Source organism: Squalius cephalus (genome assembly GCF_949319135.1).
Source record: "Squalius cephalus genome assembly, chromosome: 6".
Classification (NCBI taxonomy): domain Eukaryota; kingdom Metazoa; phylum Chordata; class Actinopteri; order Cypriniformes; family Leuciscidae; genus Squalius; species Squalius cephalus.
This window is the reverse complement of record NC_137127.1, coordinates 37026125-37052592: the sequence shown is the minus strand read 5'-3', so window position 1 is coordinate 37052592 and position 26468 is coordinate 37026125. Positions and strand designations below refer to the sequence as shown.

General features: G+C 38.6%; 1 protein-coding gene across 2 annotated transcripts in view; it reads left to right on the top strand.

Moving 5' to 3' along the window:
• spon1a (spondin 1a) overlaps positions 1–26468 on the top strand; it is a 341163-nt gene that overhangs the window by 35061 nt on the left and 279634 nt on the right. For both annotated transcript variants that reach the window (XM_079874223.1, XM_079874222.1), the window contains one exon: positions 5115–5248. In XM_079874223.1, the coding sequence (XP_079730349.1) occupies positions 5115–5248 (134 nt within the window). The remainder of the gene's footprint in view (positions 1–5114; positions 5249–26468) is intronic.

The following is a 26468-nucleotide window of genomic DNA, read 5'->3' as shown; positions in this document are numbered from 1 at the left end:
TCTGATCCTTGCCTGTATTTTGGATTATGATTCTGAATTACCTAGGCCTGCACGATTAATCGTATTTTAATCGCTATAATGATATCTGCCTCTCTCGATTAATTTTAAAAAATCGTCGCAATATTTTCCCGCTCGTTTTTTATCCTGAAAACGCTTTTTTATTAGACATTTGCATTATCTTGCATTGTAAACAAGTCCCCAGCCCCACTAGCATTGATGTTTGTGGTTGCCAGATCTGAATAGCTTAAATCTCCCAAATTACCCAAACAGAGCTTTTCTCTTACATTTTATTCCCCGTGTTTTACTTAGTCGGTGCAATCTGGCAACCCTGCGCGCGCGCTCTACACTGTGGAAAAAGCACTGATCTCCACAGCGATATGCTGTTTGCATGAAATTGTTACACAGCCAGTCTGTTTCTTCACAAGCCACTTGTGCTGTTTGTGTGATTAAATCTGTTTCTAAATGAGTTTCACTGTTCTATTTTTTGAAGTTTAAGTTTTTACCAGTTTTCATGATGTGTCGTGAATCAGTCTAAAACGACAGCCACTGCCCGTTTTCAGTGTGTATCAACAAGTAGACTATTTTTCTTTGCAGTACGAATTTGCTGAGCGATCTGGATCTTTAATTTGTCTCATTTTCAACCGAAATGTGTAGCTTAGAAGATATGTGAAGACGCATCACAAAGCGCTCATATATGTTAAATCATGCCATTTGTATTGGCTTGCTGTCTGAGGAAGTTGTAGTTGGTTAAATGAAATGGTCTGATGGTTTGAAATTAACACCAGCCAACCCGCCAAATGCGGCTAAAAATGAACTTTGGTGGGTAGCGCTGTCAAATCACTGGCCAATTTGGCATGTTATTATGTTTACTCACTTTGCTGGGGAAATTTGTGTAAACCAAATCTGCTCGGATTTTGCGCAAATACTCGTGCAAAACTGTTAACTGTCTCTTCTCTTTCTCTGTAGTTTCTCAAATGGGAATAATCGTGATTAATTATCATGATTATAATTTTGAGCAAAATAATCGTGATTATCATTTTAGCCATTATCGTGCAGCCCTAGGATTACCCTAAAATAGAACTGCATTTTGATCCTCTACCCGTGTGTCAGAGCAGAACGTAACACAAACACACTAAATATTATCTTACCCAGAAACCTGTAGCAAAACTCTAAATCCACAATGAAGGTGTATGAGGCAGAAAACAAGAAATGTTTACTGTTAAGGTCAAAATAAATGACAAGCGTTGCAAGAAAAAGAATATACCGCCACCAGATACATTTCCTATCTGGATGGTAATAGATTAATAAGAGGATGCCTGAGCTATCTGAAAAAAAATATATATATATTTGTCAATTTTTTAGCAAGGCTGTCTGAGGAAAAACACAGACTTTCATTCTGCTGGATTACATAAATAAGTTGTTGATGTGTCAGTGATTGTGCTCAGCTTTTTCTCTAATGATTTACATAACCAAAAGTAATGCTTGTATTTGTTACCTTTTTATCAAAATGTGATTTTTTTTTTTTTTTTTCTCTTGAATGGCTTTGATTCTCTGATGGCTTGGGCCGGATATCTTTTAACCACTACACTCTAACTGCTAGTCTGCTACAAGAAAGTGAAAAAAAAAAAAAAAATACAAACAAATGGTATAATATAATCAGGCCCTGCCAACAATTTTTTTCTTATTCGGTATTCCGTTTCACTCAGAAATGTCACAATATTGAAGAAATGTCAGTCACAACTTCAGTTTCACAAAAACTTCAATGTTGCTTAAAATTAATGCCATCATTCTCTGTTGCTCTAAAAGCATTTGACCAGTTTGTTTGGCCGGAAAGTTTTGTTTGACAATACATTTCATTGGCTCAGCTTGCTCACCAGCAGTCACCCAAATAGTGGAGGTCAGGGCAGTGGAGGTCAAAGTTCACCCAAACGCTTTTCACAGTTAAAGATATTACAGGATGCTTCTGAGTAGTCATAGAGACGGAAGCACATACATACACAAACATGCGTTTATTTCCCACGGCTGATTTTAAGATTTTAGACAACCCTTTGGTTCTTTTCACAATGTGAGTGAATATTTTCAGATAATACAAGGCATGAACAACTTTATATCTGATCAGCAAATTCCTACGGGCCTAGTTGCACTGGGATGAAAAAAACCCACCTACCAATAACAAAAAAAAAAAAAAAAACAAACATTGGAACTGACAGCTGTTGATAGAGTTGGTCTCTAAACAGTCATAATGATTACAAAAAAGGAGCAACAACTGATAGATAAAGCAATTGTTGACAATGTTCACCTTATATTTACAGTATATTGTACCCAACTAGCACAGATTTTATTTTGTTAAGTTGTATTTCAGTCAGTGAAAGGTATCCGTGTTCATTCATTTTTCGATTTAAAATTGAAAGTAGAAAATGAGAAAACGGCTCATTTATTGGTTTTTCGTAAAAAAAAAAAAAAAAAAAAAAAAAAGTTTAATTTTTAATCTTTTAATCGTTTATTCGTTGGGCTCCCTCGGATCTTCCGTTCCACCTGCTCCACCTGGGTCAGACATCGCCACACCTTCACTGCGGACTTGCGGGCTGTCTGCTGCTCTCCGATAATGGAACAGTTACTCTATTATGTGTGTCTGTAGTTTTGTTTTCATGGACTTTTAGTTTGAATTTCATTAGTTTCCTGTTTACTTTGTTATAGTTTCCCACTTTAACAGACTTTTAGTTTGAATTTCATTAGTTTCCCGTTTACTTTGTTATAGTTTCCCACCACTATCTGATTAATTTAACGAGCACAGCTGTCTGAATTCAGTTCATTATTATTATGTATTTAAAGTTCCCCTGTGGGTTGCATGGTGGCTCAGTGGGTAGAACTGTTGCCTCACAGCAAGAAGGTCCCTGGTTTGAGCCCTGACTGAGCCTGGAGGCCTTTCTATGTGGAGTTTGCATGTTCTTTTCGTGTCAGTGTTGGTTTCCTCCGGGTGCTCTGGTTTCCCCCCAAAGACATGCAGGTTAGGTGGATTGGATATGCCAAATTGTTTGTATGAGTGTGTGAGTGTGAATGTGAATGTGTCCCAGTGCTGGGTTGTGACAGGAAGGCCATCTGAAGTAAAACCTGTGCCAAATCATGTGGGTGTTTCAATAAACTTGTTTCACTCGCATTTGAATCCGACTCTTCTTCTAGACTAAACCTGACAGAACGATCTGACCACAAATGGATTCAATGAGAGAGGAGAGTCTGCAGGAATTTCTATCCCGCAGCAATTCACGCATTGATCGTCAAGAAGAACAGATGGCGGCCACGGGTCATGCGGTACAGGTCTTGGTGGCGCAGGTGTCCGAGCTCACCAATCAACTTCGTCAACTAACTGTTCCCACTGCGCCAGCCCCACCGCCAGTTCTACCAGAAAGACTCGGGAATGATGTAACAAAGCATTCATTTATTGACAGCCCAGCAAGCAATTATTTATAAAGTTCTTTGGCGTAGGCCCCATCCGTAGTGCATAATCCGAGGGTAGCGTATCTGCATTTCCTGCTTGAAGATGAAGGCAGGGGCACAGCCGACCCCCCCGGGAGGTATGGACAGGACCATCCTGGTGGTGGTGGGGAGGGTGGAGGTAATTGTTTGCATCAGTGTCTGCGAATTCAAACATGTGTAAGTACCGATCTTTTATACAGCAAGTATTAGGACATGATTGGATAGATGTGATTTACTATAGATCTACTACCAGGTACGTCTCCACCTAACTGACAGGGGTCCCCAATTTGTTTCCAAATTCTGGAGATAATTTTTTTATTGGGGGCGAGTGTCAGTCTATTTTCAGGGTTTCATCCCCAGAGCAACGCCAGGAGGCGCTCCTAGGAGGAGGGGTATTGTCACGGTTCATGGATTCAGTGACTATTCTCTGTCCTGTGTGGGTAGGTGTGTGTGTGTGATTGCTTCTGGGTGTGTCTGCTGATTGTCTGATCACATCAGCGCCAGCTGCGGCTCATCTAGCTCAGCTATTTAATGCCTGTGATTTCCATCCTTTGTTGTCAGGTCGTTGGGTTTTTGTGGTCTAGTCCGGTCCTGTTCGTGGTTTTTTGTCTCTGTGTTTCCTGTTTGGAGTGTCTGTTCCTGGATCCCTGCTCGTTCCCGAGGAATTCCATGGTGGATAGTGCCCATTGTGTCCCCGCTCTGTACCGCGGACCAACCTTTCTTCGGACTTGAACTCTGTTTCTCACTACATTGGATATTATTTCAAAAACTTGTTTCACTCGCATTTGAATCCGACTCTTCTTCTAGACTAAACCTGACAAGCGGACCCTGCAAATGAGCGGGAATAACGCTAAGAAAGAGAGAGAGATTTAAAGTCCCCGTGTGGTGAAAATCAAGCTTTTAATGTTGATTATATGTCTATGTGGTGTTTTTAATATTTAAGATATACCATGTGCAAATTCATAAGTCAACACCATTGCTGAGTATATTCTCTTTAAAACTGCAGTGAACAAAAGAGTCTCAAAAATGCGGTTTGAAATAACTGATGTTTCTGATGTCACAAACTACTTTGTAACCAATCACGTCGATGTGTGATTGTCAATGAGTGGATCTCTGAGCTGGTGTGAGAGAGTGGAGGCTGGGCTAATTTGCATATTCATAGAACTGCATATACTAAATGAGGCAAAGGTGTAGAGTTACATTCAAGATATTTTAAGGCATTAAGAAAAAAAAATCAATTCAAGGAAAAAACATTTAAATATGTCATTTTGGTGATCAAAGATACGTTTTAAGGGATACAATTATTGACTACAAGGGGAATTTAAGTGCCTCAGTTTGTTTCCTTCTTTGTCCGGTATTGTTTGTGTCTACGTGCTGTTTAGTCTGCCATTACCTTTGCCATTTTATATATATATAAATATATATATATATATATATATATATATTTATTTTTTATTTTTTATTTTTTTTAACTAACAGAATTAATTTTAAAAATAAAAAATTCAAAATGAAACACCAACAGAGAAAAAAGTATTTAATTTGTTTATGCTGCATGGCCTGTTTTAAACATAAATAAGAAATCTTAGAAAATAAAAAAATTGTACACATTTGTAATGAGTATGGGTTTGTCCACTCTACAGATAATCGACGAGGAAGACACACAGTTTATGACAAACTGCCCTCCAGCAGTGACAGAAAGTTCCCCTCGCAGGAGGACCAGGATACAGGTGTTTTGGACAGCGCCACCGTCAGGCAGTGGCTGTGTACTGCTAAAGTAAGTGACACAACTATCCTCACCTCATAACCATGGTTAATCTATGGTTATCATGGTAATAGGACAAATTACTACTCTCAAAACAATTTCCAAATTGTTGGTCACTTGGTACTCTAGATTAGCCTGGGTGCCAGCCCGAACCCCGCCCACAAAATTTTTTGGTCGGGAAGTTCGGTCTGGACTCGATCCATTGAGGAGTAATTATGCTCGGCTCCTAGAAGGCCGAGCCAATCAAATTGCCAGGGCTGGCTTTAATCGATGATGGACAGATGGTCTGCGGTTACGTAATCACCCACGTCACCAAAGAGCGCTTGATTTGAATTAGTTTACAACAAAGACGACTGCAGCTGGAGAATTGAGATTTCACGAGTTCACATTTACAAATAAGTCAGATAGAATAAATGCGTAGGCTATATGAGATGTCACGAGTTCACACAAATAAGTAAGATAGAATAAATGCGTATATGACGTGCTGTCCGAGGAGAGGGCTGTGGGCTCGGTAGCCATAGGCTACCGGGCTGTGTTCCTGGTTGTGAGAGAACAAGACGAGTGAGGATTCGGGGTGGTGGAGGGACCGAGGGATGCTGAAAAACTGTCAAGGAGTGTTGTTAGGTAAGTTGACAGAGTGAATATGCTTCCTCGGTAACGTTAGACATGGTATTGTTTGATGACAAGTTGATATTAGATTGATTATTTGTACGTGCTCCTCCCGAACTTTGTTTATGAAACATCATGTGTAGATTCCGCCATCGCGTCTGTTATAGAAGATATCCACAGCGCATTCATTTTAAAAGAGGAACAGAGAGCCGCGCCCGCGACATTTTGTTGGTTGAAAATATGAATGAAGGACATGCGTCATTTACTCCGTTGCTCTGATTGGTTGTAGGTCTATCCAATTGAGTGCAGAGGTTTTTTTTTTCCTAGTTCGGTTGAGACACGCCCCATAATCAAATCTCTATGGAGCGGTATCAGACTCACATTCTGACTAGAATATGAGTATGACGAAGTCAGGCTAACTCTAGATGTAATAATATATGTATAAAGTACTAGTAACACTGATAGAGCTGAAATAGGTTATCTCAGTCTGACATCATTATGAGTTAAATGAGTTAAATTAAAATAGCCCCACATCATCACATAGCCTTCACCATACCTAGAGATTGGCATGGTTTAATTTCAGTTAGCCTAATAGCTGGTTTGATTTGCATTGAGAGATGATCTTATGGAAAGTACTCCATGCCAATCTCTAGGTATGGTGAAGGCTATGTGATGATGTGGGGCTATTTTAATTCCAAAGGCCAAGGGAACTTTATCAGGATGCATAGTATCCTGGATCCATGAAGTAACTGGCCTTTAAAAATAAAAATCTGCCTGCCTCTATGGGAATTTAACATAGGGGTGTCCAGACTTATGGCATTTGACACTATCGACCACAACATTATTTTAAATAAATACTCAGGGTGCAATGCAGGAAACTCTCAATGTGGAATCACAGACAAGGATGCTGGTCGATGTAAAACCCAGAACCGGTAATCCAGCGCAACACGGGACTCAGATGAGAAAGCGGGGATCAAACACAACAAGCAACTCTGACGAGGTAACTGGCAATGAGAACAAGACATGAGTAACAAACCGACACCCAGCATAACTCACTCCAGCTAGAAATAGGCAGTAAACTAGCTGCAGCTGAAGTGACTGATTGGAATGATGAGCTGGTCACTAGGCAACAAACAAGCACCACACACAGACCCAAGACCTACACAAACAGATACACAAAATGAACACAAGGATTTATGAACCGTGACAGTACCCCCTCCCTTAAGAGTGCCTCCTGGCACTCCCAGGAGAACCTACCTGGCGATTGTAATCATCGATTACCCAACTTCTCTCCTCCAGACCGTAACCCTCCCAGTCCACCAGGTACTGAAATCCACGTCCCCTCCTTCTAGAGTCCAGAATGCGATTGACCGAATAAGTGGATTCCCCATCTACGAGTCGCGGCGGTGAGGGGAACTGGGACAGGCGAGTTAATGTGAGAATGAAATTGGTTTTAATTTGGAGACATGAAAAACGGAATGAATTCTCCTGTACGCAGGAGGGAGTTTGAGGCGGACTGCCACCGGACTAAGAATCTTGGTGACAGTGAACAGACCGATGAATTTGGGAGCTAACTTGTTACATACGGAGCGGAGAGGAATGTTCTTGGAAGAAAGCCACACTTTTTGACCCAGACGTAGACGGGAGGCTTCGACCGGTGGCGATCGGCTTGAGCCTTCGTGTGCGCTCCCATCTGGAGGAGAGTCTCGCGGGCTCTTCTCCAAGTGTGGCGGCACCTCTGGACGAACGCGTGAGCAGAGGGGACCGCGACTTCGGATTCCAGACTGGGAAAAATAGGTGGCTGGTACCCTAGGCTACACTCAAATGGAGATAGGCCCTTGGATGATACTGGTAATGAGTTATGTGCGTACTCAACCCATGAGAGTTTCTGGCTCCTGGAGGAAGGATTCTGAGAAACCAAACATCGCAACACTCTTTCTAAATCTTGGTTGGCACGCTCGGTCTGGCCGTTGCTCTGAGGATGAAAACCAGAAGAAAGACTGACACTCGCCCCCAGTAAACGACAAAACTCTCTCCAAAATTTGGAAATAAATTTTGGACCCCTGTCAGAAACCACATCCATCAGGAGGCCATGTAAACGAAAGACATGATTTATAACGGCAACCGCTGTCTTCTTGGCAGACGGTAATTTGGGCAAGGGAATGAAATGAGCCGCCTTCGAGAACCGGTCCACTACGGTCAAAACGACCGTATTGCCCTGGGAGGGCGGGAGGGCAGTGATAAAATCTAGAGCGATGTGAGACCAGGGTCTTGAAGGGACAGACAGCAGTTGGAGTAACCCATCCGGTGGGCGATTGGAAGTCTTACCACGAGCACAGACCGAACATGCCAAAATAAAACTTTGAACGTCGCGAGCCATGGAGGGCCACCAGAATCGTTGCTTGACCAAAAAACTGGTGCGATTGACTCCTGGATGACACGCTATGTTGGAGCAATGACCCCACCGAATAACGTCGGACCGTAATCCCTCCGGCACAAATAACCGACTCGGTGGACACTCGGGCAGAGGCGTTACCTCTTCTAAGGCCGAGCGGACCTTCGACTCGATCTCCCATATGAGTGTGGAGACAATGAGTCTCTCGGGAAGAATGCACTCGGGAGTGGACGGGTGATCGGAACGGTCAAAAATACGAGATAAAGCATCGGGCTTGATGTTCTTAGAACCCGGACGATATGAAAGGGAAAACTCAAAACGACCGAAAAAAAGTGCCCACCAAGCCTGCTTGGAGTTGAGTCGTTTAGCAGATCTGATATATTCGAGTTTCTTATGATCGGTCCAGACGTTAAAAGGTACTCCCGAACCCTCTAGCCAGTGACGCCATTCCTCCAACGCTAGCTTGACTGCCAGTAACTCTCTGTTACCAATGCCATAATTACACTCAGCAGGTGATAAACGATGAGAAAAAAACGCGCAAGGGTGCATCTTATCATCCGTGGGTGAACGCTGGGAGAGAACCGCTCCTTCCCCCACCTCTGATGCGTCGACCTCCACCACAAACTGACGTGAAGAATCAGGGGCAATAAGAATGGAAGCTGAAACGAAGCGGCTCTTGAGGTTGGTAAATGCAGCTTCAGCTGCACCAGAACTCCTGAACGTCACCTTGGTGGAAGTCAAGGCAGTCAGAGGAGCGGCAAGTTGGCTGAAATTGCGAATGAAATGCCGGTAAAAATTGGCCAACCCCAGAAACCTCTGTACAAAAACACCAACAGATACACAAAATGAACACAAGGATTTATGAACCGTGACATGTAGTAGATGGTTGCATAGATATAATTTTCTCCCTGATATTATCAATCTTATAAGTGAAGAAGTTCATAAAGTCAGTACTGGTGGACTCATTTAACCCTCTGGGGTCTAAGGTGTTTTTGGGGTCCTTGAGATGTTCCGACATGCCCTGACATTTGTGCTTTTTTCAGTTGCTTATAAACATATTAATGGCGAAAAAAAATTACACACTATTTAGCACAAACAGGGCTACCATAATATGTGAGCAACAAGAATGTACATGTCTGCATTTTTGAGAGAATAATGTTTATGCATGGTTATTGAAAAAACTAAAAACTAAAGTTTCTGAAATAAGGCCATAAAACACATTCTAAATATGTGCCAATAAGACTTTTGTCTAATGGATGTCATCACCTAGTGTTTTTTCTTCAAAATGATGTGAAAATCACCCTGCCTTATCATTCACATAACACAATACATTGATTTGAATTTTGCAAAGCACTTTCTGTTTGGAAAGGCAATATGCGGAGTGGGCGTCAACGATCATGCATATTTAGTGGTTCACACCTGAGGAGACAATGGGGCCTGCATACTTAATTAGCCATTCATTCAGGTGAGTCACTGAGCCACAAGAATGCAAGAGCAACAGTTGGAAGCATCTCAATTCTTTTTTATTTTTCCACATATTGTGCTTGCAATTTGGCCTATAATATCAAAGGAAAACATGTCTAGTAATTGTGCAGTTAATTCTCATACTGTATTTTCAGTTTTGGAATATTTATCCTCTCCCCAAATTTGTCACTAATAAAACACAATAAAAATTATTTAAAGAAAAGGCTTATATTTACCTTTTAATAGTTTGTTTACATCTACCTTGTAAATATATTTTTTTTATTAAAAAGGTTACAATTACAACAACAATTCAAGTGTAATCTTTCTTTGTAAAAACTAAAGTATACATTTTATCATACATATTTCAAAGTTAAGGATTTGATTGATTATTTGATTACTTTATTTTTGACAAAACATACTATATTTAACATGAGCAAAAATTGGCAAACAAAAGCTTATTTGAGGTGGCAGATATTTTACAGTAAAAATGTATAATCTATCCAAAACTAATCAACGAAATGTTGTCTTTCATATGTCTGTAACATAGGTCTTTCATTTTTATTATAAGAAATATAAATGTTAATTTGCAGTTTAATACGTTGGTTATACAAATACATTTTATTTCAACATATTTCAGTCAATTTTTACTCAGTATAGCAATACAGTTTGCTAAAACCGAAACATTCATGCACAAACAGAAACGCCTGACTGTAACGTTGTTTTTATGAAATATTAGGGCATGTAAATGTTAATTTTCAGTTTAATACGTTGCTTATACAAATAGCCTACATTTTATTTCAACATATTTCTGTCGATTTTTACTCAACTCAGTATAGCAACACAGTTTGCTAAAACATCATCATTCATTCACACAGAGATGCAATTTAAATTTAAACTGTCTTTTTGCGAGCTGTGATAAACAGCGCCCATCTCTGCGGCTGCCGTTCATTCATTCACAGAAACGCGATTAACTTGAGAAGGAAAAAAAAAAACTTACTACCTATTCGGATCCTCTCTCCTGCAATACCCGCACTCTGAGGTAGATTTTCCATTATTATTATTCCTCACAGCGCTGCCAGATGGTGTAAACACGTAGGCTACAATGATATGATTAAACTTGTGTTTTCTCGAGCTGATATGGGGGCGTTCACAGGTTTGCTTGGATTGCCTCAGTAATTTGCGTTTGAATAGCACGCGCTCTCCGTGGGCGGAGTCACATTACATTTGAATTAGCTCTAATTAGCTCGACTGGAATCGCTCTCTTTTAATACAGATTTCACAAGATGAGAATATTTGTTTTTTATATAAATTACCTCATTTAAAAGAAGAGAATTCAAGCTTCATGCCTGTGTGTCTGTATGCCTGTTTGACTGAGTATTCGCTGAGTTACAGTTCATTTCCGGACGCGTTTCAGAATGGTCTTCACTGACAGAGAGAAGGCAGAACTTGCATCACGTTTATTTTTCTTTATTTGGCAAAAAGCACAACACTTTGTTTTTATTGTGAGTATACACAAAAATAATACACATTTAACAGAATCGATTGATGTATGAAACTTGCTTGTAATATCAAAGTCAACAGAGCAAAATTAATTTCTTTTGAACTGAACTGAAAAAAAGCGAGCCTATCGCGCCGGCGCGATTGTCGACCTCAGGGGGTTAAAGTCATGTGATCATTTGGTTTTAGCCAGGTTTCTGTCAAACACAGCACATTTAGGTTATAGTCTGTAATCACATCATTAACAATAAGTGCTTTTTAAGTTAGGGATCAAATGTTCAGCAACCCAAGCTTTATCATTTGCTCATTTGTATTATATCTGTTTTTTATTTGTTGAACATCAATTAAATTTTTACCCTTAGATGGGTTTGGACGTTTTTTGTATGTCCTAATTCGGGGAACAGACACAGTCTCTATATCAGGGGTGGCGAACCCGCGGCTCGCGAGCCGCGTGCGGCTCTTTGACTGCTTTTTTGCGGCTCGGTTCAGTCTCCACATGTTCACATCGCAATTCATTCAACTTTTTTAGAATTTCTAAATTTTATTTAAAAATAAATAGGAATGAATTTAAATGTATTATCTGAATGTAATTTGACTTTTTAAAAATAATATATTATTCATATTATTTTTTAATTATTTTTAACAGAACCTCAACTCTCGCGTAATTTAACGTGGCTAGCCTATTATTGACTGACAGGAGCTGCCGCTGTCAGGTTAATGTGAAGTTCGTTAGTAGGAATTATCATGGCAGAATCAAAGAAGCATACAGCTAAGCGCAAATATGAAGATGAGCACAGAACATTTTTATCTGAATGGGAGGATTTATATTTTTTTGTTGAACGAAATGGAAAACTTCTGCTTGATATGCCAGACGTCGTTGTCGCATTTTAAGGCTTCAAATCTTGAGCGCCATTTCACATCACTCCATTCTACAGTGGCCAGGGAATTTCCCAAAGGCAGTGAACTTCGCAAGCACAAGGTAAACACTTTGAAACGTCAGTCAGAGAAGCAAAGTCAGCTTTTTCGGAAATTTACCAAGCATTCAGAGACAGTGACATTAGCGTCATATCACCTGGCATGGAACATTTCTCGTGCAAAAAAACCATATCGTGAAGGGGAGTTTCTTAAAAAGTGCCTTAGTGATGTTGTTGCTATTCTTTGTCCCGAAAATGAAAATTTGAAACGTTCAGTAAAGGACCTTCAGCTGTCACGGCACACAGTTGAAGAGAGAATATCGGACATTAACGACTCAGTTGAAACACATTTATATTCAGATCTTCAGAAGTGCCGGTATTTCAGCATTGCTTTGGATGAGTCTTGCGATGTTCAAGATAAGCCACAGTTGGCGATATTTGTACGGTTTGTGTCAGAAGACTGCACAATTAAGGAAGAGCTGCTTGACATTGTGCCACTGAAAGACAGAACCCGTGGCATCGACCTGAAAGAGACACTGATGGCTGTTGTTGAGAAAGCAGATCTGCAGTTATCAAAGCTAACAGCAATAGCCACTGACGGAGCACCAGCCATGTTGGGATCTGGGAAAGGCCTTGTAGGGCTGTGTAAAGCTGATGACCGTTTTCCTGAATTTTGGACATTTCACTGTATTATCCACCAAGAGCACTTGGTGTCTAAAAAGCTGAACTTTGATCACATCATGAAACCTGTGCTGGAAATTGTCAATTTTATACGCACACATGCTCTCAATCACAGGCAGTTCAAAAATCTCATTGCTGAGCTTGATGAAGATCTTCCATCTGATCTGCTTCTTCACTGTGCTGTAAGATGGCTGTCAAGAGGTAATGTGCTTTCTCGTTTTTTTGAGCTTTTAAATCCAGTGAAGCTGTTCCTTGCAGAGAAACATAAGGACTATCCTGAGCTACGTGATCCCCAGTGGATTTCGGACTTGGCTTTTTTGGTCGACATGCTGCATTATCTGAATGGCCTCAATGTGGATCTGCAAGGGAAGTCAAAGATGGTGTCTGACCTGGTGCAGAGTATTTTCACATTTGTCAACAAACTCAAGCTGTTCAAGACTCATCTACAAAAGAGGCAGTTAACACATTTTCCATCCTTGTTGAAGGCAAGTGGACAAGCAGCAGAGGTTGTAAATGGGAGTACTGCACGGTATGCAACACTGCTTGAAAGTCTCGAACAGAGTTTTGAGGACAGATTCTCCGGCCTACGCCAAAAAAGACCACAAATTTCATTTCTTATCAACCCATTCACTGCTGAATCAGACTGTTTAAAAGCCCCTTTAGTGGAAGATGAAGCAGCAACTCAGCTTGAAATGATTGAACTTTCTGAGGATGACAGACTTAAAAGTGTTCTGAGGGAAGGAACCGTGGAGTTTTGGAAGATTGTGCCGAATGAGAGATATCCCAATGTCAAACAGGCTGCAGTCAAACTATTGTCAATGTTTGGGTCAACTTACATGTGTGAATCACTTTTTTCAACACTGAAACAAGTGAAATCAAAGCATCGCTCTGTCCTGACTGACACGCATGTGAAAGAATTACTACGAGTAGCCACAACTGAATACAAGCCAGACTTAACAAAGATTGTGGAAACCAAGGAGTGCCAGGTGTCCCACTGAGTCATGTAACCTTTTAGGTAGGCTGATACTATGACAAACATTGACAAACATTAAAATCCATGAAAACTATTGTGTATGTAATTAGTAATTGTAATAAGTAATAAATTGTAACGTTATTGTTAGACACATCTGTTGTGTGGCTCTTTGCAGTGATGAGGGATTTTTTTTTGGCTCATCATGCTGAACAGGTTCGCCACCCCTGCTCTATATGATGATATCTAGGTGAAAGATATCTAGCTATATGTGATAGGATTTATCTGACCTTGGTTACGTGAAACAGTTAGCAGACAGTCGGTTTAGCCAGTCTGTCTGCTTCCTGACCTGAGCCTCAATTCATTTTTGAGCTCTAAGACTATGTGCCATATTACTAGAGAGAAGAGCAGCACCATCCCAGGAGGGCTGAATACCATCTCTTTTCAACAGGTCAGGTCTGCCCCAAAAACTTTTCCAATTGTCTATGAATTCTAAATTATTTTGCAGACACCACTTAGACAGCCAGCCATTGAGTGAGGACAGTCTACTAAGTATCTCATCACTTCTGCGAACAGGAAGGGGGCCAGAACAAATTACAGTGCCTGACATCATACTTGCGAGTTCACACACCTCTTTAACGTTAATTTTAGTGATCTCCGAATGGCGGAGTCGAACATCATTAGTGCCAACGTGAATAATAATCTTAGAGAATTTACGATTAGCATTAGCCAGCACTTTTAAATTTGCTTTGATGTCAGGTGCTCTGGCTCCCAGCAAACATGTGACTATGGTGGCTGGTGTCTCTATTTTCACGTTCCGTGTAATAGAATCGCCAATAACTAGGGCACATTCAACAGGATTCACAGTGGGTGTTTCACTGAGAGGGGAGAACCTGTTTAGTGTTTGGTGTTTTGTCCCGCGACTATAGCGTCTCACCGTCATCCAATTGCCCTGCTGCACAGGCTCTACTACAGCCAGAACCGAACAATGTACAGAGTTCACTAAGCTAGTCGCATCTAAAGCAGTATCTAAAGCCCTTGCACTCTTACAATTAACCTCGATTAAAGTTTGGATGCATGTCTCTAGTTCTGAAATCTTCTCTGCCAGCCTGAGTATCTCGCTGCATTTATCACATGTAAATCCTGTGCTGACAGAGAAGGCTATGCTATACATGTTACATGAAGTGCAAGTGACAATAAGAGGAGAAGATGACATGACGCAGCATATAGCGCATGCTCTCACAAGTGCTGCTGCTTCTTTGTTTTTTTTTCTGCACATTAGGCACGCTTTAATGCGCGGCTGCCTCTCACTGGTTTAATAACGTCATTACATCCTTTGTTGCTACTGGCTTGTTTCAAGTAAGCGTCACTCAAACAATTGAGTAACTTGTTATTTGCACCCTGTAATTGACTATAACTAAACAAACTTTGTAAGAAGTATGTATTTTATATTACTGAGCAACGTTAACTAAGTATTTGTGAGTCAGGAAAGCTATTAACCCCCTGAGGTCGGCGGTATCGCCGGCGATACCAGCTCGCTTTTTTTTTATCCGTGTAAAAGAAACTCATAAATACTCTGTTGAATTTGATTTTCCATAGGAGTTTCATACATCAATCGATTCTGTTAAATGTGTATTATTTTTGTGTATACTCACAATAAAAACAAAGTGTTGTGCTTTTTGCCAAATAAAGAAAAATAAACGTGATGCGAGTTCTGCCTTCTCTCTGTCAGTGTAGTCCATTCTGAAACGCGTCCGAAAATGAACAATAACTCAGCGAATACTCATTCAAACAGGCATACAGACACACAGGCATAAAGCTTGAATTATCTTCTTTTAAATGAAGTAATTTATATAAAAAACAAATATTCTCATCTTGTGAAATCTGTATTAAAAGAGAGCGATTCCAGTCGAGCTCATTACAGCTGATTCAAATGTAATGTGACTCTGCCCACGGAGAGCGCACGCTATTCAAACGCAAATGGCTGAAGCAATCCGCGCAATCCTGTGAACGCCCCCATATCAGCTCGAGAAACACAAGTTTATTCAGATCATTACTTGTTTACACCGTCTCGCAGCGCTGTGAGGAATAATAATAATGGAAAATGTACCTCAGAAGTGCGGGTATATCGAGGAGCGAGCTGAGGAATACAGTAGTAAGTTTTTTTCCTTCTCACGTGAATCGGGTTTCTGTTTATGAATGAATGAACGGCAGAGATGCGCGCTGTTTACCACAGCTCGCAAAAGACAGTTTAAATTTAAATCGCGTGTGTGAATGAATGATGATGTTTTAGCAAACTGTATTGCTATACTGAGATGAGTAAAAATCGACTGAAATATGTTGAAATAAAATGTAGGCTATTTGTATAAGCAACGTATTAAACTGCAAATTAACATTTATATGCCCTAATATTTCATAAAGACAACGTTACAGTCAGGCGAAATATGAAAGACAGCATTTTGTTGACTAGATTTGGGTACAGTTTTTACTGTAGAATATACTGTAAGATTACACTTGAATTGTTGTTGTAAATATTTTTTTTTTATTAAAAAGGTTACAATTACAAGGTAGATGTAAACAAACTATTAAAAGGTAAATATATATTTTTTCTTTAAATAATTTGTATTTTGTTTTATTAGTAACAAATTTGGGGAGAGGATAAATATTCCAAAACTGAAAATACAGTATGAGAATTAACTGCACAATTACTAGACATGTTTACCTTGGATATTATACAATTTGCAAGCACAATGTGTGAAAAAAAAAAAAAAAAAGTATATATATGTGTGTGTGTGTATGAAGAGTTCAGATGCAAAAGCCTCTAAATGCCATCTGAAATTTTCTTCTAGAATGATCATTTTTATGAATCTTGTATATTTAAGTTAGCTATAGGTGACACACCTGAATGAATGGCTCATTAAGTATGCAGGGGCATTGTCTCATCAGGTGTGAACTACTAAATATGCATGATCGTTTACGCCCCATCCGCATATTGCCTTTCCAAACTAAAAGTGTTTTGCAAAACTTAAATCAATGTATCGTTTTATGCAGTGATGTAGTGGTGCCTGGAGAAGTGGGTATACTCTTAATTTATGCCTCAATTTTTTTTAAGTGCCCCAGGAAAGGATGAACGCTCTGTGTTATAAACAGTGATGTAAGATAGTCTTGCATATAAGTTCACCCCAAAATGGGCCAGTATAGTATTTACACATTATCACTTAACTTTTGCTGCTTGACTTCACAGAAAAAGGATCATTATAAAATTAATATTAGCCACAGAAGAGGTGCAGTTTTTGTAATAAATACTGGCTTTTAATTATTTATTAATACTAAATAATTATGAATTTTGAGTGACTATTCCTTAGTCCATCCACATATGAAAATTGGACGACTATTCAAGGGATCACTGCAACACTGTCTTTACTGGGCGCAGGGCCATACGCAGGGTTTTATAAAAACCGAGGTCCCAAAAATTATTTTGCTAGGGGGGTTCGGGGGCATGCCCCCTTGAGAAAATATAGATTTTCCTGATCTCGACATGTGCATTTTAAGGTGTTTTGAAGGCCAAAATAAATGGACAACAGTAGCTTTAAAAGCATGTCAGTGGGCAGTAGCATGAAGTATTTTATCAGATATTTTTAAACATGAGAATCAGTTTAAATGTCGCAATGAATGATCCACACTACAAAATGGAAATGCAGAATGTTTATGCTTATTGTTGACAATACACAATCACATATTCGAAACGGGAATGGCCTTAAATAAGAAATGGTTCAAGGATTATTTTGCATAGATGTTACATTTCAAACAAACGCCAATGCAATCCTTCTGTGTCCAGACCAGAGGCATATGAGCAATTTATATGAGTATCAAAGATCAGTTTCAGCTACTTTTTCTTTCCTAAATTAATCAATGTTTTTGGACTAATTAATATGTTCATTTAATCAATGGTTCAATTGCTCATTCATAAAGACAGTCACTTGTGCCACCTTCTGGCTTAATGATGCAAGTTGCGCAAACACAGACAAGCGGAGTGATACAAACAGTGAAAAGTCTAAGTGCTGATACTGGGGAAATATTCAAATACATTCGAGGTAACGTTATACAAATACATTTATACATTGTATTTATAATAATAATGGCAATATATTTAACATGGTGCTTGTGTTGTTAAATTGAGATTATAGTTTCCACTAACTTTGATCAAACTGTTTATTTCTGTCGGACATTTAAAACTTTGATCGAAAAACAGCTGTTCAGTTTAGCTACTTGTATTATCGTTAACTCAAGCGTGAAGCGTCGCGTTGGGATTCGCGCTCGGCTCGCGCTTCTGTGAGTGAACATAAATCCCGCTTGCTTTGATTGGTCTCAAACATTTTGACATTGACGAGCGGGTGTTTGAGTGCTGAAGCAGCTCAGATGAGAAGGTCGGTTATCGTCGCGATGGGCAAATCATTGCAGCACCAAATTAGTGTTAATATTAGGCAATTATTTCACAACTTTCATTATATAGACTAAACTAAAAACAATTACTGAGGTCTGGACCTCGGGGACCTCAATGGTGGGTACGACCCTGACTGGTTGTTTTCACACGCACATCAGAGGGGATTTAGAAGTGGGTATACGCAATGCTGACTGAACAAGAAGTGGGTATACGCAGTATACCTGCGTATACCCTGCACTACACCACTGGTTTTATGTGAATGATTAGGCAGGATGATTTTCACATCATTTTGAAGAGGCGACGACGTTCATTAGTCAAAAGTCTTATTGACATATATTTAGTATGTGTTTTGTGGCCTTATTTCAGAAACTTTCATTTTTAGTTTTTTTCAATAACCATGCATAAACATTATTCTCTCAAAAATGAAAACATGTACATACATGTGGCTCACATATCATGGTAGTCCTGTTTGTGCTAAATAGAGTGTAATTTTTTTTTGCCATTGATATGTTTAAAAGCAACTGAAAAAAGCACAAATGTCAGGGAACATCTCAAGGACCCCAAAAACACCCCAGACCCCAGAGGGTTAAAATGTACAGTTCATTGCTACTGATTTAAAAAGAAAATGAAATTTAAAGGACTCCATTGCAGTTAGTTCTGGCCCACTTTTTTACCTTTGATTGTAACATATACATCATAAACAATATGTGATTTGTTAATGTTAATGTCTTTCTAATACCTTGTCCTTTATCATTGGAAACCGTTTTAGGCATTTTTCCACTATGTTGGTTAAATCCATTGAAGAAACACAATTTTATTTTTATTTTGATTGAGTCAATCGAATGGGTTTTGTAGTCAGACTGTGTGGATACTCTTAGTCAACCCATACAAAATTATGGATCATTGATGGACGTTAATGACAGGTTACAGGTATGTAGGCAGGAACTTGACAGAACACAAAGCTATTATTACTGTTCCATGATTCACTTGTTTTTCATATGGGATACTATTATAAAATTAAGTTGTGAGTCTCAGAACTTTATATGATTCACTGTCTGTAATAGAGGGTCTTGGGACTGAGGTCCAGCTCAGAGTTCCTACTTTGGATATAAACTATGGGGATAGTTTCATTGGTTGGCAAATAAAAAATACAGCACAAGAAAAGACAGGCAGAGTGTAGAGGACAATAAAAAAGTGCAATATCAAAAAATGTAAGACATGGAGGAATCAAACCAGTATGAGCGATGGAGAGGGTGTGCTTGAGGCAGACAGGATACGGAGAGGTGGGGAGTATGGCAGAAGAGGTGGAGTGTGGGTAATGAGTAGAGATCCATGGTGAGGTTGCTGAACTCTACACTTTGCTGTGAGTGAATTCTACAGGGGATGCTGGGAGCAGAAATGCTCCATGAAATAAAAACTTTTCTCCTATTTACTCCAAGTAAAATCAAAAGGGTGAAAAACTAGCTTGACATTGCAAAATTTAAAGAGAGCAAGAAACTTTCTGTGTTGTGTCAAATTGTTTCTTCATGCCCTCCAGACCTCCCCAGCAGCTGAGATCTCATGATTAAAAACTTGATCCAAAGAAAAGACAAATGAACTTGCAAAGCCGTTGATTAAAGAGTCAACATTTTTCTTGTTTATGAATTGATCCTTTCACATGCATTTAAACATTTAAATATTCTAGCTGAGTCCCTGATGTGAGTTTAATATTGTTTTATTTAATTTTTCTTATTTTATTCAGAATATTTAGAATATTTTATTCAAATATGTCTTTTAACTATATTGTAAAATATTTTATCTTATATTCTGATTCTTATCCGGATTCGTTTAAACACCTTACAATGATCATAATAGTTGTTCCCTTTCGAAAGGGAACTCGCACTGCGTCGTGGATGCTTTGGGGAACACCTCAGGCGTGACAGGTGTCTGAAATCACTATCAAATCACGGCAATCATGTTGACAGCGACAGCCCGTGAATCATTAATGCATCACCTTAAATGCCGTGACGCGAAACCCCTTGTGGAAGAAGAACGTTGTCATGTTTACAATGAGCGCTCATCAGGATCAACTGAATACTGGATTTTCAAAAGTGTGTGAAGTTCACGACTCTATTGTTGCAGTAAACTTGCACAACGTTCTTGAATGAATCATTTATTAGATGTACGCTGGTCTGTTATTGTAGGGACATCGACTTTACATTTTCACACTAAACATGACGCGGAACATAACGAACTGTGATTGGTTGCGTTAAATGTTAGTCAGTCCTTGGCTGATATTTTTTATTCTAAAATACATGTAAGTGAATTTGTTTTGTCATGTTAGTTGATTTATTACGGAGCCCGGGAAGTCACCTGTGGGAGAAAAAAAAAACAATCCGTGGCGACGGTTTTGCAATCCGTCCTCTCAGTTTATAAACCGTACTCACAAATTCTCAAACTGTTCCCTCGGTTTAACAAATCGTGCCCACGGATTAATAAACCGTACCCACGAGTTTCTAATCCGCGCTCTCAGATTTGTAAACCGTGCCTTCAGTTTTTGCAATCTGTACCCACAAATTCATAAACCGTGCCCATGCTTTCGCAATCCGTTCCCACGGGTTTGTAAACTGTACTCACGGATTTGTGGCTCGCCCTCGTTCTAGAAGAACACCAGGAGACCGTTGTTAACGAATCATATTTTATATTGTTTTATTAACCCTGTAAGACCCACGGTTGCAAATTTACAACATCACTTTTAACAATTCAGAAAAAATGCCTGCAAATGTTTTTTTCTCTCAAAACCACATTTACATAGTTAATGGGTCCTGTTGTTTGTCCTCACAATGCTATTGGATAGAAGAAGTGTTTATAGGTCCAGTCATCTGGCTATGAACTCACTCTACCTGCAAACTTCCCGCTGAGCTCATCTCCTTTTTTTGCATGACTGGATTTGTCAGGATTAAAGTAAGTCAAATTGCTTAAATATTTTTTGGGGTGTTTATTATAATGTCTAGAACATGTACATATTTAGTTATTTTGGAAAACTTTCATCAAATTTGATTTAGAGCTTGTTATGTCTATGTTGTAATTCTACAACGTTGGGTCAGATTGGTAGTCAAAATAGCCTGTGCACCTTACACATTACATAAGGACACTGCACTTTTCAAATGATCACAAATTGAAAAAAAAATGTAGTAGAAATGTAGTGATTCATTGTAACTAAGATCTAAATGTGTTTTTCTGTTAATTGTTTTACTTAGTTTATCTTAGACCATTATTAAACACATGAATAAATTGTATGGGATATTTGAAACTTCAGCATCTATAGCAGTATTTGAAACTCCCTGTATCTTTGTAGTTTTTTGTTTGTTTTTTAACTTCTAAATGATCCTGAGCCATTTTTTTCTCAGTGTTGCCCAAGCAGCAGTTAGTAGCATTAGGAGATAGAAAAACAGATTCTGAATGTTCTGGAATTCTTGGGATGCCTGTTGCATTGTCCAGGGACAGGTGCGAATGGTCTTGAATGTGAACCTGTAAGTGCTCTGGGGGGATGCATGTGTTCCTTTAGTATGATAAGTAGAGAGCATAATAGGCTGCAATAGACAGTATTGTTTGAATGTATTGAAATGTTGATTATCACTTCATTGAAATTATAATACTTATGGGCATGCTAATGGAAATACTTAGATTTCTACCCACATGGTCTACCACCCTGTCTATTCTTTCAGTTTATCTACTACAATGTAAGACCCATATGTATTATTCACATATTTAATGTTCACATATCTAATGTTAATTGTTCACATTATTTTTAATTTTTTCCATTTCAGAATGCCACCAGCGCAGAAAGGTCTTTTATGATGGATACACAAACACACTGTGTAGCAAGTGCAATGTTCGCCTGTGCTTAACAGATGAAAATAACTGTTTTAGGGACTATCACTGCAAGTGAACACAGACTGCCTTCAAACCACAGTTTTTTGTTTGTTTTTTTTACGAAAAGTTTTGTAAATATTTTTTTCCAATATTTTTTATTAATAAATGCTTATTCATAAAACTATGATTGTTGTATGGTTATTACTCATGATATATACTGTTATGGGGCTAAGTAAGCAATCAACCCTGCAAATGAATGCTTAAATGTTCTGTATATCTGTTCAGACAAAGTGAGTACAAACACAGAAGTTCTGCTCCCAACAATGCCCAACGTTGCAAATTTACAACATTTTCCTAAAAACTTACTAAAACGTAAAAAAATCTGAAAACTCTTTCATTTCTACATCAGAGGCCTCCTAAAACAATATCTGGGAGGTCAAAAAAAAAATTGCTAATTTAAATATTAGCCACTTCATATTTAACCACTTACAGGGTTAAATATGAAGTGGAACACATCAAATTGTCTTGCGTCTGCATGTTTAAAGTGATTCTCAATTGTAGCGGGTATGGGGTAGAATAGAGGCTATATTTAATATGAATGACGTGCATCAAAATCGTTTGTTTTATTTGTAATAATCTTAGCACTTCATTATTATTGTCTAACCAGTATATTTGACGAATTGCTTTGTTCCTTTTTTGTAAGTTTTGGACAAAAGCGTCTTCTAAATATGTAGCCTAAAATGTAGGCATAATTAATAATAATAATAATAATAATAATTATTATTATTATTATTATTTGAGTTTATAACTATAAATGAGTTAACTTAGTAATACAGTAATATGTTTTTCATAAAATAATTTATCAATGCTTTATTTGTATAGGCTATAAACTAACCTTTTACAGTTTTGGATAAAATAGGCCTACATTTTTTGCATAATTTTTGCTTAAAAATAAAGCATTCACAAATGATTTCATGATAAATGTCTGTCTTATGTGAACTTATTTATAGTTATAAACTCAAATAATAATAGGCTAATAATAATAATAATAATTATTATTATTATTATTACATTTTGCTACATATTTAGAAGACGCTTGTCCGAAACTTACAAAAAAAGGAACAAAGCAATTTGACAAATTTCAGTCATAATACAGGTTAGACAATAATAATAAAGTGCTAATATTATCACAAATAAACAAAATATTTTGATGCACGTCATTCATATACCCGCTACAATTGCGAATCACTTTAAACATGCAGACGCAAGACAATTTGATTCCACTTAATATTCAATAAAACAATATAAAATATAATTCGTTAACAACGGTCTCCTGGTGTTCTTCTAAAACGAGGGCGAGCCACAACAAATCCGTGAGTACAGTTTACAAACCCGTGGGAACGGATTGCGAAAGCATGGGCACGGTTTATGAATTTGTGGGTACAGATTGCAAAAACTGAAGGCACGGTTTACAAATCTGAGAGCGCGGATTAGAAACTCGTGGGTACGGTTTATTAATCCGTGGGCACGATTTGTTAAACCGAGGGAACAGTTTGAGAATTCGTGAGTACGGTTTATAAACTGAGAGGACGGATTGCAAAACCCGTTGCCACGGTTTGTTTTTTTTCCCCAGAGGTGACTTCCTGGGCTCCATAATTTATAATGCACAATGGGCACCATGTTAGTAACGTTACGCACCGCAGTTCAGAGAATTGTATCTGTCAGATTTACAGCACGTCAATTCATCCGCTTCTCCCGAAATACATGAAAGTAAGTGGCCAGTGAAGTGTGAAAAGAATAGAGTAAATTTTATAGTTACCTACACAATGTGCATCTAAACACGTCATCAATTTATAAAGGATTGTTATTGCCGCTTCCATAATAGACATCAGTGTGTATTTTACAAACTATAAATGTATGTAGTTTGCTAGTACGTATGTCTATTTAAATGTCTGAAACCTAAAATAAACCTGGTTGAAAACACTGAATAGTTGTGATATATGACAGGGCTGAGCACATCTGTCTCTGTGCCAGCCAATGTGGGAACGCTGATTTGAATTTAGAAGTTGATGATCGTTGATGATCACGTGATCTGAACTTTTTAATCCCACCGGTGTGATCGATTGTACACAACAAAGGGTTAACTAGCGATCACATGCGGTGATGATGCTTCTTACGTCCATTTCAGAGAACCAGAGGGCAAATATTTCAACAGACAGCTGAGGCATTTAAGTGGCACCAAAATCTGTTTTGATTCGTTCTGGTTACATACCAGTTACTTAGGTACCTGCTCCATATTGAGACGGGTTTCGGTACCCAACCCTATTGCCGACACACATTAGGGGCTTTCGCACCGGAGGAAACTTTTCATAGTTCCTAGAACTATTGACGAAAGTACCCGGATGTCTGTGCATTCGCACTGCAGGAATTAGGAACGATTTTAGTTCTAGGAACTCTTTTTGGAGGAACTAATTTAGCTCCTACTGGGGAATAGGGTCTAAACCAGCACAATAGGAACTATCAGTGACGTTAGTGTTCACGGATTGGCCGCATGCGAAACACCAGCACCCGCTGTTTTTTTAAAAAGCTATGTAAACACATAGATTATAGCCTATATGTTTACTCCAGAAACTAACTACAAACATGGAAAACAGTGATAGATGGGCCTCTTAACCTTTACGCTGAGGAGAAAATCCAACACAGCTTTGAGGGGACAAAGCTAAACATGATCATGTATTTCTGCTCGGCTAGTGACACTGGACATCAACCGCACGGCATACGCTAATAACTTTTCATATACTGTTTACTTTCTATGTATAACAGTTCTATCTAATAACGTATTAGACAGGACTGTTAGACAGATCGTAAACTAATTAACAAGGAGAATGCAAGCACTTTTTGTTTGCTCAGGCTCTGGCGTTCTCAGCGGCATCAAAATAAAGGTCAGCCGCGCCGTCAAAATAAAAGTCACAGCAACGAGCGCGGCTTACGTCACTTCAAAGTTCCTACTGGTGGTGCGAATGCAACTGGAAAACGTCCATAGGGGAACTATTAGTTCTCTGGGAACCACCCTGATGGCTAGTTCCTAGAACTAAGTTCCTAGAACTATCCGGTGCGAAAGCCCCTATTTGTGTTCAAACACCATGTAAAAGTAAAATTTGCATAAAAGGTCCCCTTTAAATGTCTGAAACCTAAAATAAACATTGTGTGGTTGAAAACACAATTTTTGTATAATGATCACTAATTTCTATGACAGATAGTCCTAAGAAAACATTTTTCTAAACAGCTAATCTATTGTAGAAGAAGGTTTAAGAAACCCTGAAATCAATCAACATGAATCCCTGGTCTTAATGTTTACGATTATTAATTATTGTCATTAGGAAAACTTTTATCATAATGCGGATTTTATCACTTGCGGATTAAATTTTACTCATCAATAGTGCTTAAGTTTTAACTAACATGTGCTTGAAGTGTTTCTGGAACAGAGTATTACATTACGATAGGTATGGTATAGCCACTTTTCAATTCATTCCTAAATCATAAAATCAAGTGGCACTGCATTTTGTATAATTTAATATTTTTCTTGGAAAATGCCACATTATGGAGATAAAATGGGATGTAAATGTTGTTTCATATTCACTTTAATGGTGCTTTCACACCCTTTTGCTTGGTCTATATCAAAGTTCGATTGCACCCCACTTTGGTTTTGTTTTCTTAGCGTCAACATAGAATTGCATTTCCGTCTATCTGCCGCAAATGAACTGCAAAGGTTCCGAAGAACACAGGAGTTAATTTCTGATGGAAGCGAGCAGAAATGAGGTATACATTTATCTTTCTGCTTAAAGAACATCAGTCCCACTTGCCAGTAAAGTGAGCAGTGAACACACACACACACAATGCTGAGCACGGTTTGACATTGGCCTTATGTACACCTGATTTAAGGACCTTTGGGAGAGCTGAGTAAACCTGGATGTAACATGTATCACTGTGTCTCCTGTGAAAGGATTCTAAAGAAATGGTCTTTGATTTTGTTGCTGCAAACATTGCTCACTTCACCACTGCATGTTGATGAAGGGTAAAATAAAATATTATTAAATTAAATAAGAAAGCTTGAAAAAATGGGCTGGCTAAATGTTTTGACCTCCATTTACACTGTATTTAGTGGTTGGATCACCTGAGACAAAACATATCAGAAGCAAGAGACGTCACCAAAAGTTGTAATTTTCTTTTCTATAAGTTGCAGGTTATGAGGAACAAATTTCTCTTGTGATTTCTCTTTCTTATGGGTGCTACTTAAAATAAAAATATGACATCTGTGAAATCAGCTAATGCCCTTATTTAGGTCAGACTGTTGCACAAACAACATAAATTAAAGCAATTTATGTTCAAGCTGCTCTCAAACA